This window comes from Borostomias antarcticus, assembly GCF_949987555.1.
Source record: "Borostomias antarcticus genome assembly, chromosome: 1".
Taxonomy (NCBI): domain Eukaryota; kingdom Metazoa; phylum Chordata; class Actinopteri; order Stomiiformes; family Stomiidae; genus Borostomias; species Borostomias antarcticus.
Window position 1 is genome coordinate 11,997,495 of NC_140234.1, and position 18,417 is coordinate 12,015,911.

Here is an 18,417-nt window from a genome sequence, read left to right on the forward strand (position 1 = left end):
CCCCCTCGTCTAACCCCCCCTTCTCCCCTTCTGTTTCTCCCTCCTCCTTTGCCCCCTCCCCCCCACCACCAGTCTAAAAGCAGTCCTGTCAGCCCCGCCCCCCAGCGGTGCGCTGGACCTATCGGGGATCCCCCTGGCGGCGAGGGACACGGAGCGCCTGTGCGCCCACCTGCAGCGCCACGCCGCCTCCCTCACCAGCCTGGAGCTGGGCTTCACCGAGCTGACGGACGAGGCCTTCCTCATCCTGCTGCCCACGCTGGCCGCCCTGCCCCGCCTGGAGACGCTGGCGCTCAACGGCAACCGGTTGACCCGCGCTGTCCTCCGCGAGCTGACCGACAGCCTGAAGGACCCGGACAGCTTCCCCGCCGTGACCTGGATGGACCTGGGCAACAACGTGGACATCTTCTCCCTGCCCCAGCCCTTCCTGCTCAGCCTGCGGAAACGCTGCCCCAAGCAGGGCAACCTGCCCACCATCCTGGAGTTCGGGGAGAGCCAGGCCAGCGATGTGGACGGCCGGGGGGAGGCGGGCGACGACAGGACAGAGAGCATGGGGGAGCTGCCCTCCGAGGCGGAGGACGAGATGGAAGGAGAGATGGAGATCGAGGACATGATGGAGGAGCTGCTGGATTTTGACAGGGAGGTGCAGGGGAAGGGGGACGAGCTGGATGAGGACAGCATGTGGACGATGGAGGAGAGGAGGAGAGAGAGCGGGAGGGGGACAGACAGGGGGAGGGGGGGAGCCAGGGCCCAGGAGGAGGACACACACAGTCAGTCCTCCCACCTGTCATGCTCCAGCCAGTCACAGAATTCCTCAGGAGCCGTTGAGCCAATGGGAGAGGAGAACGGGAATGGTGATGATAGGGCCCACCAATCAGACCACCTGACCTGATCGAAGCCTGTCCTCTTCTATGCTTGTATTTTCCCTCCCATGTCAGATCTTGTTTAGTAGAGGAGAGGACAAAGAGGAGGAGAGAGAGAGGAACGAGAGGAGGAGGAGAGGGAGAGGAAAGAGAGGAGGAGGAGAAGGAGGAGAGGGAGAGGAGAAAGAGAAGGAGGAGAGGGAGAGGAGACAGGAGGAAGAGGAGGAGAGGGAGAGGAGAAAGAGGAGACAGATGAAGGAAGAGAGAAGTGACTCCTGGTCACCTTAGATGCTCTGGTTCAGGAGAACATCAGATGAACATATTTGATTAAGAACCCTATGAGATCTGTCTTGCATCTCTCAGCATATGGAATTAGGATCATTAGCTGTAGAAGCACAGTTGAAGATCTGATATGAAGGGGATAGGGTCAGCTAGCCCTAACCCTAAAGACATGGAGATGTCTTCCCATGTGTTGTGAACTCAGGCACGTTTGAGATGTTTCATTCAGGTCCGGCTCCCTGCTTTCCCTGACTGTTGAGATGTTTCATTCAGGTCCGGCTCCCTGCTTTCCCTGACTGTTGACATGTTTCATTCAGGTCTGGCTCCCTGCTTTCCCTGACTGTTGTATGTGTGCCGATACGTGCCTGACACCCCTTCTCAGTTACTGGAGAGATGCTATGACAGACAGACAGACAGACAGACAGACAGACAGACAGACAGACAGACAGACAGACAGACAGACAGAAAGGCAGACAGGCAGGCAGACAGACAGACAGACAGACAGACAACTATTTCAACTTTAATAGCCTTATCATCCTAACCAGACATGCCAGATGGTTTGCTTCGCCAGATGGTTTGCTTCACATAACCATCTGGTAACTTTCCATTGGAAACTGTTTGGAAAAGGACAGGCACTTTCAAACCCACTTGGCAGGTGATTGGATAAAGCATCTGAAGAAAATATGAAAAGCTCTATCACACGCTAACTTCAACCGCTCCTCACTGTCATAAACCCGCCCAGCGTAGCTGTTTGTATTTTAAATTCCTCAGAACAACGCTGATTGGCAAGATCGTTTTCTGATCGGGCTCCAAATTTTCTCTGTCAAGAATATCCAGACTGATTTGTGAGTAACAATGTGAGCTTGTGACATCAGGATGGTCTCATGGAGCTATTGTCATCCCACATGTCTGCACACCTCATCATCCCACATGTCTGTATACCTTATCATTCCACATGTCCATTTGCCTATACAGTAACAGAACCATATCCACCCACATGTCTACACACTATCACATCTGGCGGTACACTTAAGCATCCCACATCTGCACACCATTTCATTACACACATATACAAGTGTATACCTTATCATGAACACAAGTGTATTGTCATCATGGACAGATAAATCCAGAGGTTGGATATCCCCCCTTGCAATAACTATGTAGGTCTCCACTAACTTGCATTGTCCCAATTTGTTATGATGTCTAATTGTGTCAACAACAAAAAAGTATAGGATTTTGCTAAATGTGTCAGTCCCTTTGACCCTTTGAACCCAGTGGCAAGGTGTAGCCAGCATCAAGTCTGAGAGGGGAGATTGTTGGCCACTCAGGGTTAGGGTTGGCACTTTGTGGGGCTGTTAGCCACCAGCAACACACCGTCCTGAAAGACAATAGCAGAAAATAATAACATCATAAAAGTTGGATGTTTTGATGAGCAGACCGATCAGGACACAAACACGGAGTCTAGAAGCACGTCCAGTCTGTACACCATGGAACACTGAAGCCTCAGAGTCACGTTCCAACCACTCAACACCACGGAACACTGAAGCCTCAGAATCACGTTCCAACCACTCAACACCACGGAACACTGAAGCCTCAGAGTCACGTTCCAACCACTCAACACCACGGAACACTGAAGCCTCAGAGTCACGTTCCAACCACTCAACACCACGGAACACTGAAGCCTCAGAGTCACGTTCCAACCACTCAACACCACGGAACACTGAAGCCTCAGAGTCACGTTCCAACCACTCAACACCACGGAACACTGAAGCCTCAGAATCACGTTCCAACCACTCTATACCACTGAACACTGAAGCCTCACAAAGTAACGTTCCAACCACTCTATACCATGGAACACGGAAGCCTCACAGAGTAACGTACCAACCACTCTATACCATGGAACACGGAACACGGAAGCCTCACGCGATTGGAAGCGTCTCTGAGATTCTCAGGTCTATGACGACACGAGGGGATGTCGGAAAACTCTCCCTTCCGATACGCTTCTTTTGGACGTTATTTGTGCATCTTCTAGACATGTGGGCTGTTCTATTGTGGGTGTGAGTACAACCTTCTTCTGGATCATCCGCTGTCCCTGGCCTCCCCTCGCTGACAGCATGCCAAACAGAATACTGTGGTGTGCTGGAGACAACCTTGAACCCCCGTCTCCCTTTCTTATCTCTGTCTCTCATCTAAACCCCGCCCCCGCGTATATAGAAAAGCTGTATATCACAAACACAAACGCACTTTCTGTCTGCGCTCTGTTTTCTATGCACATATTATTAAAGTTAATTTCAAAGGAAAGGAGCTTGGTATTAACACGCAATGTAAAAATAGGACTTTCTGTATTGCCATGGAAATTTAACAATAAACTCAGAGATTAAAACAAATCCATGTTGTGTTGTGTTAGAGGTGCAGCATTAGTAGATTCAGATTCAAATCAGTTTATTTCCATAGGTAGATGTAAGAGGTACTGCATCAGCAAGTCTCTGGCATAGAATTAGAGCTCTCATCCAGATGTGCTTGGCTTGCTCATTCTCTGGCTGCAAAGCATTCCAACATTTTCTCCCAAGCCTTTTTCCTAGAATAACACATTCCCATATATGGATATGTAGTGCTAACCCCTGGATTAAAAACTAAAGCTCATTCCATCGTACAAAATAGAAACGCTAACCCTGATACTCCTTTAAGGGGACCAGATCATAGGGATTTCATTCTTCTAGATACTATGAATACCCAGTGTTGGCAGAGGATCAACTCATAGTTTTAAATAGCATTTTTCTTATTACCAACGTAGGCCGGATGAGAAAACTATCTCTGTGCTACAGTATGCTTTTTAAATTCACAACCTTGATAAAAAACAAATCACACCTAGGTGGTGAAGTAAGCGGTGCTTGTTTATGAGCAATCTCTTCTGCCCTCTGCTGGTGTGCAATGGTATGGGCTACTCCTCATTGGTCACATGTCACATATACAGTAGCCTATAGGAGCGTCTGTAGCTACTGTATCACTTAAAAATGAAGAAGAGATCATATAAAATAAACTATACATGTAATAGGCTTTATTTTGTGCTCAAAAATGCAGTAAGTATATTATTTAATACAAATTGGAACAAACCCCCATTGAACGGTTGACAATTGTATTTATTTTTTCCCAGAGAAATGAAGGATCACAAATATTCACACCTGTTATCAGTACTTTAGTTCCTCGCTTCATTTCAGGGCTTTGATCTTGTGCTTGTCCTCTTGGAAGGATCCATCTGTGGCCAAGGTGTAGGTGTGGCTTCCTGGCAGAAAGAACAAGGTTTTGGGATAAAATGTCTCGGTACACCCTGAAGTTCATGATTCCAAGTATTTTAGCAAGGACCGCAAGGGCATTACAGATCCACCTCCAAAGCATTAACGATCCACCACCATGTCCTTTAAAACATTATGCATTCTTTTTGGACACCAAACATAACGCTTATGTGCGTGTCCAAAAAGCTCAATTTCTGTTTCCTCTGACTGCAAGACATGGCTCCAATTATAGTTTAGATGCAGTTTGGCGAATACAATACACCTTTTTTGTGAAAATGTCTTCCAAACAGGCTTGCTTCTTGCAACTCTACCATAAAGGCCATTTTCATGTACAGTAGGCGTCGTCAGAGACAGCTTGTACCACCTTGGAGATCTTGAACTCTGTGCTCCTTGTGTTTCTTTTTGCCTCTTGAACCTGTTGTCTCACTACACGTGCGGGGAAGATAGACCTACATCCTCAAACCTGGCAGGTCTGTTCCAGTGACCTTAACTTTCCTAGTAGTTGTAAATAAAAAAGTTGTAAACCATACATTTTTTTATGTTTTTTTTTGCCATCTCCTGATCTGTAGGCCAATGACCTTTTGTCTGATGCTTTCGAGGAATTCTCTGCCTTTCTTTCACCATAAGGATGGCTGACAGTATTTGAAACTGTGCTCCCTCATTTTTATTCCCTAGGGAAACAGGGAAACATTGTAGGCCACTATATCCCTAACCTTCCAATGAACTTCAAACTCACAATCAATCTTTTTTTTGGGGGGAAAATCAGTACTTTTAATCTGCACCTTTCTAAAAGCTCTATGTTTGTATTATTACTGTTGTTGTTGTTATTATTATTAATACTATTATTTACTCTCTGTTTTAACAATTTGTCTACATAAAATGTTATCTATATCTCCTTTAAGGTTTAGCTGAGCGAGTTTGCATTTCTGAGTGTGAAATTGGGCTAGTAAAATAATAACATTAATCAAATAAAACTGTTTCTCGTCTCTTTTGTTATAATCAAGAAACAGCACCCTTTTCTGATACAATGAAAAATCACCTGTAGATTCTACTGGAACTACACTGACTTCTTGTGGCCAGTCCTTTAAACTACACTTACGGATTAATGCATTGTGAATGGGAAATATTTAAAATAAATTGAAATTGGTTTTAGAAAACAGAGCTGAATTTTGCACATTTTAGAATAATGTAGCCAGTACTGTGCCCTCGTGGCTTATAATGGATTGCATAATTATTACTGAATAAACCTACAATAGTGACCTTATTTTTGACCTTATCATCATGGCGGGTCTTATCAGCCCTGTTTCTACCTACATCACATCCGGCAAATGGGGTCAATTTTCCCCGGATCCGCCATTTCATTTTTAGAAGTTACTTGTAGCTAACAAGTTACAGGATTTTATCCACAATTGCATTGTTTGAACATTGTTTTGTTTCGGCCGAGTGAAATTTGATATCTCATTTCAATTCAAAGAATAGCCCCGTCTGGTACGAGGCTCCATCTAAGTAGCTATTTGAAATTAATGGGTATTGACGAGTTGCGGATGTCACGTATTTTCCAAACGTGTTCTAACGTTACGCGCTAAAGTTTTTTGTATGAGTTGAACGTTGGTTGGGGATACGGGGAGGCAAAGGGAAGGCCTGCGGAGCCTCGACTTTTGAGTGTGAGTCATGGCTGGACATTTTGACGCAGAGGACCGTGCAAGTTGGTTCTGGGGAAGACTCGGTAGGCAGGAGGCTGTTTCTCTCTTGCAAGGACAGAGACACGGGGTGTTTCTGGTCCGAGACTCGATCACCAGCCCCGGCGACTACGTGCTGTCTGTTTCAGAGAACTCCAAAGTCTCGCATTACATAATCAACAGCATCAGCAACAACCGACAGTCGGGTTCAGGTAAGAAACCCTCTGTCTGACCTGTGCTTTGGTCTCGATCGGATGGCACTACCATTAAGATAATAAGTGCCGAGAGTGCACTGCAAGTAGTAATTCAAGAGAAATTATTTCATAAACTGTCGTAAATGCTGCTCATTAAGAGAACTGATCGCTTCACGTTTTCTAATATTGCTGTACTAAGTCAACCATCATGCATTCGTACAGATGTGAGACAGAAGCAGGCTGGTTAGCTACTCCAGCTGGCCATAGTTGGGTTGGCACCATGCAGCTCTGTCGGACATGTCCATCGGTGTTAGAGCACTACCCATGGACCATAGCTGATGCCACCTTTCCCTCCAACACTAACCTGTCACCTTGTCCTCTCCAGGTGTGGGTTCTCCTAGGTTCCGCATCGGGGACCAGGAATTCGAGGCCCTCCCTGCCCTGTTGGAGTTCTACAAGATCCACTACCTGGACACCACTACGCTGATCGAACCGATCGGCAAGTCCAAGCACGGCTCCGCGGTGAGCTCCACCGGCCCGCCCCCGCGCCTGGAGGACGAGTTCGTCCGCGCGCTCTTCGACTTCCCCGGCAACGATGACGAGGACCTGCCCTTCCGGAAGGGCGACGTGCTGCGCGTTCTGGAGAGGCCCGAGGAGCAGTGGTGGAACGCCCAGAACGCCGAGGGCCGCGCTGGAATGATTCCAGTGCCGTACGTGGAGAAGTACCGGCCCTCCTCCCCCGCCTCGGCGGCGGCCAGGCCGCTGGGCGGTGGGGCGGCGGGGTCGTTGGGGAACGCCGACGGCCCTGGTACCCCCCAGCCTGGCCCGCCTCTGTTGGATCCCAGCCAGTACGCTCAGCCCACGCCCCTGCCCAACCTACAGAACGGGCCGGTGTATGCCAGGGCCATCCAGAAGAGGGTGCCCAACGCGTACGACAAGACCGCCCTGGCCCTGGAGGTAATTAACGCTACGACATTAACCCTAACACCTAAACTGAGAGTACATGGGGAAGAAGTGTTTAGTTCACGTCACTCCCATTGCTGCCGTAGGAGTCCATAACGGCATCGACCCAAGACAAACACTGAGAACTGTAAAGCCAAACAATTGCAATGGTCCAGCAGCATTACTCCATGAGTAACTAACTGGGCATATCAATTCTAAACATCAGCATCAAACAACATGAGCATATCATCCAAACATCATCACATGAGCAGCAGCACTTCATCGATTACAACTATATTCATAGTAGCATCATTATCAATATTTTAGTTGTGGTCATTTTGGTTTTGGGCTGTCTGAAATGCTACACGTTAAGCTTTGTCCTAGTGATTGTAGTACATATGCCAAGGCCTAGTGACTGCAGTACATAGACCTATCCCTAGTGTAGGACTAGCCCTAGTGACTGCAGTACATAGACCTATCCCTAGTGTAGGACTAGCCCTAGTGACTGCAGTACATAGACCTATCCCTAGTGTAGGACTAGCCCTAGTGACTGCAGTGCATAGGCCTATCCCTAGTGTAGGACTAGCCCTAGTGACTGCAGTACATAGACCTATCCCTAGAGGCTGTAGTATGGCCTAGCTCTGGTGACTGTTCATAAACATAGTCCTGGTGAGTCTGTAGTAGATGTAGTTCACAGACAGACCAGACACTACCATAGATGTCCAGCCTCCCGAGTTTGTAAATGCAAGAGGATGTTGACTTTACAGTCAGGCTTCATGACTCAGCAGGATACAGGGGGCTTAATGATTAGCCTGCGTTTCCTTACCTCACACTGTCACTGGCAGGAACAGGGCGAGGGCAGTAGATGGTTTAGTAGGAGGTAGGGCATTGTGTTGTATCATGACACCTGGTGTCAGATCTTTTTGTCTCTTGGTTTGGTATAACAGTCTTGCAATGGTCTTAATAGTGATTGAAAGCTTTCAGGGAACCAGGAATCCAGAGCAGTGCTGGACAAGCTTATTACAAACATCAACTTTATTTAGCGACTCGGGTCCATAAAGCACATACAGCAATTAAAAACACCACCAAACATAAGACATAAACAAGGCACTTGTACCAGTATTCCCAGAATTGGGATGTATATCTCACAGTGCTATTCCAGGGATTAGACGGCAGCTGTATAACACAATTCTGCGACCCATTTAGACGGCAAATGAATTTGTAACAGCGTGGCTCAACTAACTGCTGCCTGCTTCATATGTCCTTTAACACGTGTGTGCATGCGCGCGCGCCTGTGCTTGTGCCTCCAGGTGGGCGACATGGTGAAGGTGACTAAGATCAACGTGAACGGCCAGTGGGAGGGCGAGTGCAAAGGCAAGCGAGGCCACTTCCCCTTCACGCACGTCAAGCTGGCGGACCAGCACCCCCACGAGGAGGAGCTCAGCTGAGACCCACCCTTCCTCTACACCCCCCCTCCCCCACCCCCCCGTCACGCTCCCTCCCCGCCCCAGAGACGTGCTCCCTCTCCGCCAGCCAGTCTCCGCCTCCTCACAGCCAAACGGCGCCACGCCCTCTCTCCTCCACAAGCCTTTTTTAGATTGTTTCCCGACGTTATCGCCATCATCGTCGCTGTCAATACTTCACCAGTATTTATACCACTTTAGTACCTTGGTCACTCAGAGCAACTTGCGCACACACACACACACACACACACACACACATACTCACACACACACACACACACACTCACACAAGCTGTTGACTGAAAGATACAGATGCTAACCTGCCATGCAGGCTGGTTGTGAATGACTGTAGGACAACGGGAGGAGGAGTGTGTGGGACGAGGAGAGAGAGAGCGCGAGAGAAGGGAGGGAGGGAGGAAGAGGACTACAATGACAGACACGCTGTTGCCCCGAGGCCTGGGTCCAGGATCTCATATCCCAACCTTCAGCTGCAGTAGCTGACCCTAGACCTGATATCCATTACATGCAGAGCACTGTAATGTAAGTCCGTTACTGATTGACAATCAGCTCAGCAGTTTGAAATTCAGTCTACTAAAAGGAATGCATAAACCGCCAAGTGTCAATGCCCAAGTTGATAAGGGTTTCTGCAAATTTGTGGCCGAGGTTATTTGTATCATAAATAAATGTTATATAATTATTGTTTATAAATGTTACATGGATATGTTTATAAATGTTATATATAGCTCTGGCAGCTCCTGTTGGTTACCTCTTGGATTGCTTGGCAAGGCCTTTCAAAATGGGGATTAAGTGCAGCCAGCGCTATAGTTGCTCAGGTGTGACAAAAGAGCTGCAAAAGCATATTTCTTTATGATACAAAATCAATTTTATTTAAATACAGAATCATCATGCAGCATGGTCCCAATACACTTTACCATTAAAGGAATATATAGCAAGTGTGGACACCAATGGCGATCCTTGGGCATAGATACTTGGGTGAGTTATGTATTTGTACTCATGGCATTTGTTTTGCCATAGATTGAATTTCCAGATTTTCCCTTAGTTCCAGACTTGGAACAGCGCTTGGTTTCTGTAATGGATATGGAGTATCACCTGACCCTAGATCTGCCCCAGACTCTATGTACCGGCCAGAGTGTCTGTCCAGGAGAGATACACTACACTAAAACCCTCTGAGGACAAACTCAACCCGGACCAAGTACAACTAGTCTTTTTGTAAGAAAGAGAACATATTGTTATGAAATTATGTAATTAATATGACTACCATTACGTGCAAAAAAACAACATTTTGTGGCACTTTTTTCTCTTATTGTTATTTTTGCCTTCTGGGAACAGTGGAGTTGGGAACCAGGGCTCTGCTCCATCTCTTGGGAACTGGCCATGAATGTATCTCCACTGCAAACTGCTCTGGGTGCTCTTTCAGTATTTCCCTCAGTCGCTTAAAATACCTTGCCTTTCACAATAAGCATAGGGATTGCATTTGAGAAACATTAGCAAGCAGTCCAGACTCATTGGGAGGGTGTCAGGGAGACATGGTTATGGTGATAAGTGTCTGTTCTGTGCTTCTCTGCTTTGGCTAGCCTCTGTTGTACTGACCCATTGCTACTTCAAATCACTTCAAGTGTTTTTCCTATTTACTTTGACTGCCATGAGTATGTCCTTATCTGTACTTTGCCTTTTAATTAATGTGTGCCAACTGCTCCGTCTCATCACCAGTCAGTAGCAACTGTACCGCATGTTGAGTTAGACATGAGGCTGGAATAGTCAGGACTGAAACTTGTTCTGCAGGATTGCTTATGTATGAGAGTGATTATAGGACTAGGGTGGTGAATTTGACATTATTGACACGACAATCTTTCAATTCCTATCATGTGATTAAAGTCTAGTTTATACTGTATGGGCCACTAGGCTCGAGAACCATTGTTTCTCAAGGCTACTTACTTATACTGTATAAGATAAGCTATGGCTCAGGGCTCATAGGCACACAACGCAGTATAAATTAACCCTAATTTATACTGTATTGTGTTGTGTCTTATGAGCCATAGCTTGTCTATAGTATAAACTAGGCTTATGTGATTGACTGAGGGGTTCTCCATGGTGTAGCATTCCAAGCATTCCCGAGTGAAGGAGACTGTTGTGCAGTTACAGAGGTCTCTTCTGTTCTATTCCACTTAAGGGAGCTGTCTGTGTGGACCTGGGGTGCATCTCTTCCTCAGCGTGTGTCCGCCCCCCATGGACCTGGAGCATTCTGAACTGTGCCCTGCCTTGAGCTTTAGGGTCAGGAGCCAGAGGTCAGGGTTAGGAGTCAGGATTAGGGCACTGATTCCTGCTCAGATTGGAGCTGAACGCTAGGTGTCACTAGAGGGTTGGGGTTAGACTTTTCCGACTGATAATTCTGCCCCTTAAGCGCTATGAACTGTGCTTCTGCCTACATATCGTGGGATACATGAAGGAAGGGGTTAAAAGGGTAGGGGGAGGCTTCCTTCTTAAAATCAGAATGCACTTACTGACATTGTTGTAATTGATAACACTGAGGTTTTTCAAATCAGTGACTGTTCTCACCATTCTATTTTCTATGATGTGTACATGTCTGGACTCTCACAAGTTCTCTTCCTGCAGTAGTCGAGATATATTTCATGTATTTCACCTGAGCGTTCACACGGCGTTTTCATCCACGTCATCTGCACAACCTCTGCGTTCTGCTACGCCTGTCACCATGTCCTCTTACACACACACACACACACACACACACTCCGCATATGCCCGTTGATTAGCTACTTATTCTGTTCTGCCAATCATGTTTATAGTTAAACTAAAGTATTGTATTTTTGTAACCCAGTGTAAATCATGCATTACTTTACGAGGAAGATGGTAACTGTCAATGGAAATTGTTAATATTAAAATGTGCCATTGTATTATAACACTATATTCTTTCAAGACAATTGAAATTACACTTTATTTTCTGTAGCATGTAGGCTAATGTGTAAAGATATACGGTAGATAGTAGGCTAAATAAAGTCCATGCCTTGGGAAATGAATGGACGCACCCTTGATGTCTGTGAAACTGCTACAATATTGATATAGTGGACACTGCCCGGTGGATGTGATGGATTTGAAATGAACAATAAGCTTGCTGCCTGCCTCCACCGAGGGAGGGAGGGGTGGTTCGGGCGTGCTTGGCTCGCCTACGGCGATCTGCTAGATCCCGGATAAGGATTTTCGCCATCTTTACTAGCCAGCTATTCCAGTGCCCGTAGTACCGGTGGGGTGGAAACGCCACTCAACAAGCCGTTGAATTTCAAGGAACTGCCGACAGACTGACATACATTCAGCTTAGCTACATTTAACCATTGAGATTTGCCAAAACTATACTAATTTAGTTAGCTAGCAATCCACGTCTCACTACAAAATGGGAGATCGGGAGGATTTAGTTTATCAGGCAAAACTTGCCGAGCAAGCAGAGCGATATGACGGTAAGGTGTCTAGAATACATTTATACACAATGGGGGACATGTTCACCGCAGGTTTTTCTGCTGCAATAGCTAGGTGTCTGGCTACATTAGCTGTCTGTACGGTAGCTGGCAAGATAGCTACCCAGGCAGCCAGTATAGCGAGCTACCTAGCTAACTACCCCATCCACTCCCCTCCCTCTTTCCCAGGCCAGAGACAGCCATGAGGATGGCTAAACTAGCTAGCCACTAGGCTGATGGGCTATTCTGTAAACAAGCTGTTAACCCAACCAACGTCAGCTGGGGCGTTGTTTTGTTGATAGTGAACAGCCATGGTTTGATAATACGATCGAGGCTTGCCAGCGAGTTATCATAACTATGTTAGCTAAGAGATTGTGGCTAAATCAAAATGGCGGTTCAATGGAAGGAGAACTGTCAGCGTTAGCTAGCAGTTGCCACGGAGCTACCGCTAGCTAGCTAAACGAGATGGTGCTAACTAATGTCAGCCCTTGGACAGTGCTAACGTTACGCGAGGATTGCTTCTTCCAGCAATCGTATTTGGCCAACATTAACTGTTATCTAGCGTTATGACATTTGTGCTGTTATCGTGCTTGTTTGCCAACTTAATATTAGGTATTTGTTTGTTTGCCAGCTTCTAACGCAGCAAAACTAGCAATCTAGACTCACAACATTCCTGCTAGGTTAGCTAACGTGAGTTATTGTCGTTCTTGTGTGACCCTTAACTACGTTTGTCTGCTCAATTTTCAATTTCGGTAACCCTAGTCAGCACTAGCCAAAGCCAGCCACCTAATTTTCCATATCCCACTATATCTCCTATCCTAGTAAAGCCCAGACGTGTCAATTTGACATGGGGCAGATGCTGTTTTTAGAGGCGTGGTTCCCATTGGTGGTCACTATAACATGGCGCGATGATGCATAGAGTCATTTAGGGTGTTGGGAGTCTTGACAGTGTAGAGATTGGGAGGTATACATTTTACATGGGATAAGAGGAATACATTTGACATGAATCTTGTAGGCCATCCATACAGTAGCATCCTCCCTTTTCCCCTCAGAAATGGTGGAGTCCATGAAGAAAGTGGCTGGCATGGATGTGGAGCTAACGGTGGAGGAGAGGAACCTATTATCAGTTGCCTACAAGAATGTGATCGGAGCCAGAAGAGCATCATGGAGGATAATCAGCAGTATCGAGCAGAGAGAAGAAAACAAGGGTGGGGAGGACAAACTGAAAATGATCCGGGAATACAGGCAAACGGTAGGCCAGCAGCCCTCCAGCAAATAACCTTTTAACCAACAACTCTAAACTATGTTGCTCTTGCCCAATAACCTTTTAACCAACAACTCTAAACTATGTTGCTCTTGCCCAAGTAAAACATGTTCCAAGCCACTGCACTGTTTTTTGTTTTGTAATTGTATGTGCACCCTTGGAGAAGGCAATGGCCAAAATACTCTTCAGATGTTGCTATATTCAACTAAATTGCAAGCAGAGGTAATATAGGAGAAGGAGACACGTTGCATAGAGGAGATTACACACGCAGGCACTTACATCGCCTTTAACTGTTGGTCACACCCCATTCATGGTGTGGAGTGGCTGGTTATTATCTGAGCTGTTCTTGTCTGCAGGTTGAGAATGAGCTGAAGTCAATCTGTAACGACATTCTGGATGTACTGGACAAGCACCTAATCCCAGCCTCTAACACGGGAGAGTCCAAGGTCTTCTATTACAAAATGTAAGAGCCTCCCTCTCCTCTCTGTGCGTGACTATGCCTTTAGACTCTCCCCACTTGAGGCCAGCCCTGCTGGCTGGTTCTTAGATGGGACGTTGTGTAGTAGAACCCAGTGAACACCTGCCTCAGCCCGGATCTCTTAACAGGTTCACCTGTGTCCGCTCTGTCCGTTGTCTACTCTGTCTTTGTCTGAGTCTGCTCTGACTGTAGCTGCTCTGTTGTCTGCTCTGTCATGTCTGCTCTTACCCGTTCTGTCTGTCTGTGTTTTGTCTGCTCTGTGTGTTTATGACCGTGTCTGTTGGCTATGTCCACAGGAAGGGAGATTACCACAGGTACCTGGCAGAGTTTGCCACCGGTAATGACAGGAAGGAGGCGGCGGAGAACAGCCTGGTGGCGTATAAAGCCGCGAGCGACATTGCCATGATGGAACTGCCCCCCACGCATCCCATCCGCCTTGGCCTGGCCCTCAACTTCTCAGTCTTCTACTACGAGATCCTCAACTCACCTGACCGCGCATGCAGGTGAACACGTTGACGCTGAACACATGACATCTTTTACTCTGTAGACCACAGTGTGTGTGCAGATATGACTGTAGGCCACTGCCTGTGTGCTGATATGGGATTTCCATACCCCCTTTATTTAACAAGGCAAGTTGATTGAGAATATATTCTCTTATACGGAAATGGCCTCGCGCTCTGGGGGCACACATTTATACGGGAGGGAAGAGTTTGAGGGACACACACACACACACACTACCGCAGTATCGCTAAGATGGAACATGAAGTGCCTTGCTCGAGGCATAACGGCGGTGACGGTCACATGGGTTAGTGAAACCAGCAGCTGTCTAGCAGCCGGTGATCTCGAACCAGTGACCTTCTGGTTTCTGGTCCTCTTCTTTGATCGCTGGGCTACCACTGCCAGATTTTTTATATCCGGCTGATGTCAAATCCCAAACTCAGGGCAGTTGTCATTTACCTGACCCCCTGATCAGAGTTGCCAATGCGCACGGGGCTTCTGCTGTCATGGCTACAAATTAGCAGGTCTTTTTGCTACAGTAGTAAATTAACTAGCAATCTGAATCTCTATCATGGAGGTATAAAGCAGCCTTTGACTTATTCAAAAGCTCTTAAAAAAAAAAAAAAAAAAAAAACGCCCAGAAAATGTGAATGTAAGCAAAAGAAACGAGCTGTTAACAATGATGCAACGTTGTGCACCTTTAATCCATCACAGACTGAAGGCATTCTTCCACTGAAACTAAGATGAGTGCTGCTAATGATCGGAAGCAGTCTAGGCATGCTACATTTAAGCAGGGTTTTTCCTGGCTCAGAATGGGTCTTTGGGGAGTGATGCGCGCGCAATTTTGGGGGAAACCTCAGTTTTATGCCGAGTAGCATACCAGCATGTATAGGCTTATATTCTTTGTTGTCGTTCTGACTGAGCTCACCTTTCACAATCGTGGAAAATCTGACACAAGATGACATGACACAAAATGGATATGAAGCCAAAATGTTTAAAACACTGATACATGGTCCCCAATTGTGTCTATTAATTATCTTGATTACTAGTGGTCCAACTCATGGACAATGCAAGAAAGAGGGATGGGCTACACTTGAAACAAGCTATCAAACACATTTGGAGAGGATTTGAATTGCTATTTTTATTCAAAATTTTTAGCATTTTGGCACTGGTGATTTTCCTTTGGCTCTGGCTAAAATCTCTTTGGGGGCGCCAAAAAAAACCTATGCAGGAAAAACCCTGGAAGCAGTCTAGGCATGCTACATTTAAGTACCGTATTGTTTTGCAGGTTGGCGAAGGCTGCTTTCGACGACGCCATAGCAGAGCTGGACACGCTGAGTGAAGAGAGCTACAAGGACTCCACGCTGATCATGCAGCTCCTACGTGACAACCTGACACTATGGACCTCAGACATGCAGGGAGATGGTAAGAGATGAACTGGCTGTCCAGGATCACAGTGAAGCAGCTTTCCCTAACCCCCCTACTCATCCTCCAACTGTCACATTGGTTCATTCATTCTTTACTGTGGTACATTTTAAACCAGTGTTCCGTTTGTCTGTTGTTCATCCCCTCTCACTCCTTCCTTCTGTTGTAGAGTCATTAGTAGCAAATCGGGGGCGTCACAATTCTCCAATCCACGATTCGATTTCACTTTCGATGTCATGAAACTCGGTGGAGGGGTGTAGCATGGGACAACCTTGGGCTCATTAAATTTTGGAGCGGATCCGAATCACAGGGCGGGTCCACGAGCCGTCCAAACACGGCCAGCCAGTCACGTCCATTCATTTTGTGGACTAGGATTATGCAAAAACTACTAGACCAGCTTTCATGAAACTCGATGGAGGGGTGTAGCATGAGCCAACTTCGAACCCATTCAGTTTTGGCGTGCACAAATTGCATTCAGGGGTGGAGGTTTGTGCTTTCTGAGCACCATTTCTAGTTTTTGTATAGAAAGAAGAGGCATACGATCAATGGAGAAAAAACAGTGTACATGTGAATGTGAATGAATGAATGAATGAATGAGTGAGTGAGAATGATAATGATTTCAGTGTGTATCAGTACTTTTGGAACATTTTCAGCATATTTTAACAATACTGTGATAATACTGATAAATGTGGTTATTTGGTGAGTAAATGCAGTTCAACAAAATAACCACACAGGTCTGTGATGACAACCAAAACACTTCTGTGTTTGACTGCTTGTAAATACCACATGTAAACACGCAGCTTTCCAAGTTCAGTCTTGTTGTAACTAAGACATCCGTTGGAAAAAATGGACAGAAAACCAAGGAGGATGAGTATATTTTGTCGCTCTCTGCCTGCCCCACTATAAGCAGGCAAGTCACTCGTACTGTCCCTCTGTGTGCAGCACACAAGGAGCTTTACCCCGCTGTGTGAACACAATCTACAACAGGTAGTCCTAGGGACTATGGAGTTCGAGGGACTAGGTATTTCTAGGGACTAGGTATTTCTAAATGGTAAATGGACTGCACTTATATAGCGCTTTTCCACCTTAGCGGCACTCAAAGCGCTTTACAATGGCCTCTCATTCACCCATTCACACACCAATGGTGGTAGCTGCCATGCAAGGTGCTAACCTGCTCATTGGAAGCAATTTGGGGTTAGGTGTCTTGCTCAAGGACACTTCGACATGTGGACAGTCGGAGCCGGGATTCGAACCGCCGACCTTTCGATCATTGAACGACCCGCTCTACCAACTGAGCTAGAGCCGCCCCGCCTAGGAACTATGGAGTTCTAGGGACTAGTGAGTTCTAGGGACTAGGGAGTCATATTAGGGACTATGGAATTCTAGGGACTAGGGAATTCTAGGGACTAGGGAGTTTTAGTGACTAGGGAGTCCTAGGAACTAGGGAGTTCTAGGGACTATTTTCTGGGAAAGCATTCTTGACTACTAGAGTGATGCTTCTAACCCTAAACCCTCTGTGGTTCCACCAGGTGAAGAACAGAACAAAGAGGCGTTGCAGGATGTGGAGGACGAGGCCCAGTGAAACGTCACAAGAGGACCCGCCCACTTCTGCTCCCCCAGGGAGAGTCGGCACCACACCCATCAGACAGGGACTCTCCCTCCTCAGCCACTCCAGACCTTCAAGGTCAGGGTGTTCCACCTTTTCTTTCTTTCTTTTTTTAATTTTTTAATTTTATTTTTAATTTTATTAGCCCTTTAATTCAATTCAAATATGAATACCACTTAATTGAGAAAATAAATACAATATTGAAAAAGATAGAGACCCTGGATTATACTTTTGTTTTTGTTCCTGGTACAAGCGGTTCTGAGTTGTGAAATGTTTATCTTGGTTTTCATTATTGTATTGTTTCTATGTTGTGCTTTTCCTCAATATTTTTATCAGCTGCTGGATTTATTTTGAGAATTATTTCTTTATATAATTACAGAAATTAACTTTTATTAATGATATGTCTGCTATTAGTTGTGGGAGCTGTTATATCTGTGTTAGTGAAACATCTGATGCAAATTATTTGACCTTTAAGGGCCGGTCAAAACTAAGTGCCCTTTTGTTAACTTTAGTTTTTGCAGAAGTTGGCGAAATTCTGGATATCCATGTGGGGCAAAGCGCTGAACTATTCCACCTTAGTGGTTCTGTTGTCATGTTTCTGTCATGTTCTGGACTGGACTGTGCTGAAATACTGTATTCACACTCACTGATGAGATGGTGGCTGGTAGCAGTTTTACAAAATCCCTATTAAAGACAAGTACAAGACAATTTTCAATTTGGCCTTCATTGAAAATTGACCTCTAAAATAGAAGATTAAAAGCCTGCATGAGTTTCTGAATGTCTTTTTCTGCTTCTTTCCCTCTCTATGAAGCTCCTGTTTCTTTGCTGGTTGTTTCTCTTCATGATGTGTAACCTCAAGCTAATTTGTACTACTGGATATCTGACTGGAGCCACAGATAGAGAATCTGTATTGTTCTTACTGAAACACAGCATGGAATTAACATTAAACAA

The 18,417-nt window shown here is 46.0% G+C and overlaps 3 protein-coding genes across 3 annotated transcripts in view; all 3 read left to right on the forward strand.

Moving 5' to 3' along the window:
• The window catches only part of lrrc75a (leucine rich repeat containing 75A), a gene marked incomplete at both ends in the record, with an annotated part of 7,572 nt that extends 6,683 nt beyond the window's left edge, over window positions 1-889 (forward strand). The window contains one exon of the mRNA XM_084438016.1: window positions 73-889. Within this exon, the coding sequence (XP_084294142.1) occupies window positions 73-889 (817 nt within the window). The remainder of the gene's footprint in view (window positions 1-72) is intronic.
• Window positions 890-5,869: 4,980 nt separating this feature from the next.
• crk (v-crk avian sarcoma virus CT10 oncogene homolog) lies at window positions 5,870-10,568 on the forward strand. Its single transcript, XM_084443185.1, has 3 exons — window positions 5,870-6,323; window positions 6,691-7,262; window positions 8,558-10,568. The coding sequence occupies exons 1-3, from the start codon at window positions 6,104-6,106 to the stop codon at window positions 8,693-8,695; spliced, it is 930 nt and encodes a 309-aa protein (XP_084299311.1). The 5' UTR covers window positions 5,870-6,103; the 3' UTR covers window positions 8,696-10,568.
• A 1,377-nt stretch (window positions 10,569-11,945) lies between these two features.
• On the forward strand, window positions 11,946-18,417 carry ywhae1 (tyrosine 3-monooxygenase/tryptophan 5-monooxygenase activation protein, epsilon polypeptide 1). The gene is made up of 6 exons (XM_084448514.1): window positions 11,946-12,198; window positions 13,248-13,447; window positions 13,816-13,922; window positions 14,234-14,440; window positions 15,724-15,860; window positions 17,390-18,417. The coding sequence occupies exons 1-6, from the start codon at window positions 12,135-12,137 to the stop codon at window positions 17,440-17,442; spliced, it is 768 nt and encodes a 255-aa protein (XP_084304640.1). The 5' UTR covers window positions 11,946-12,134; the 3' UTR covers window positions 17,443-18,417.

Coding starts and splice junctions, on each gene's coding strand:
- crk (XM_084443185.1), top strand. CDS start 6,104: ATGGCTGGACATTTTGACGCAGAGGACCGTGCAAGTTGGTTCTGGGGA. Junction 6,324..6,690: donor CAACCGACAGTCGGGTTCAG/GTAAGAAACCCT, acceptor TGTCCTCTCCAG/GTGTGGGTTCTCCTAGGTTC. Junction 7,263..8,557: donor AGACCGCCCTGGCCCTGGAG/GTAATTAACGCT, acceptor TTGTGCCTCCAG/GTGGGCGACATGGTGAAGGT.
- ywhae1 (XM_084448514.1), top strand. CDS start 12,135: ATGGGAGATCGGGAGGATTTAGTTTATCAGGCAAAACTTGCCGAGCAA. Junction 13,448..13,815: donor TCCGGGAATACAGGCAAACG/GTAGGCCAGCAG, acceptor TCTTGTCTGCAG/GTTGAGAATGAGCTGAAGTC. Junction 15,861..17,389: donor CTCAGACATGCAGGGAGATG/GTAAGAGATGAA, acceptor TGGTTCCACCAG/GTGAAGAACAGAACAAAGAG.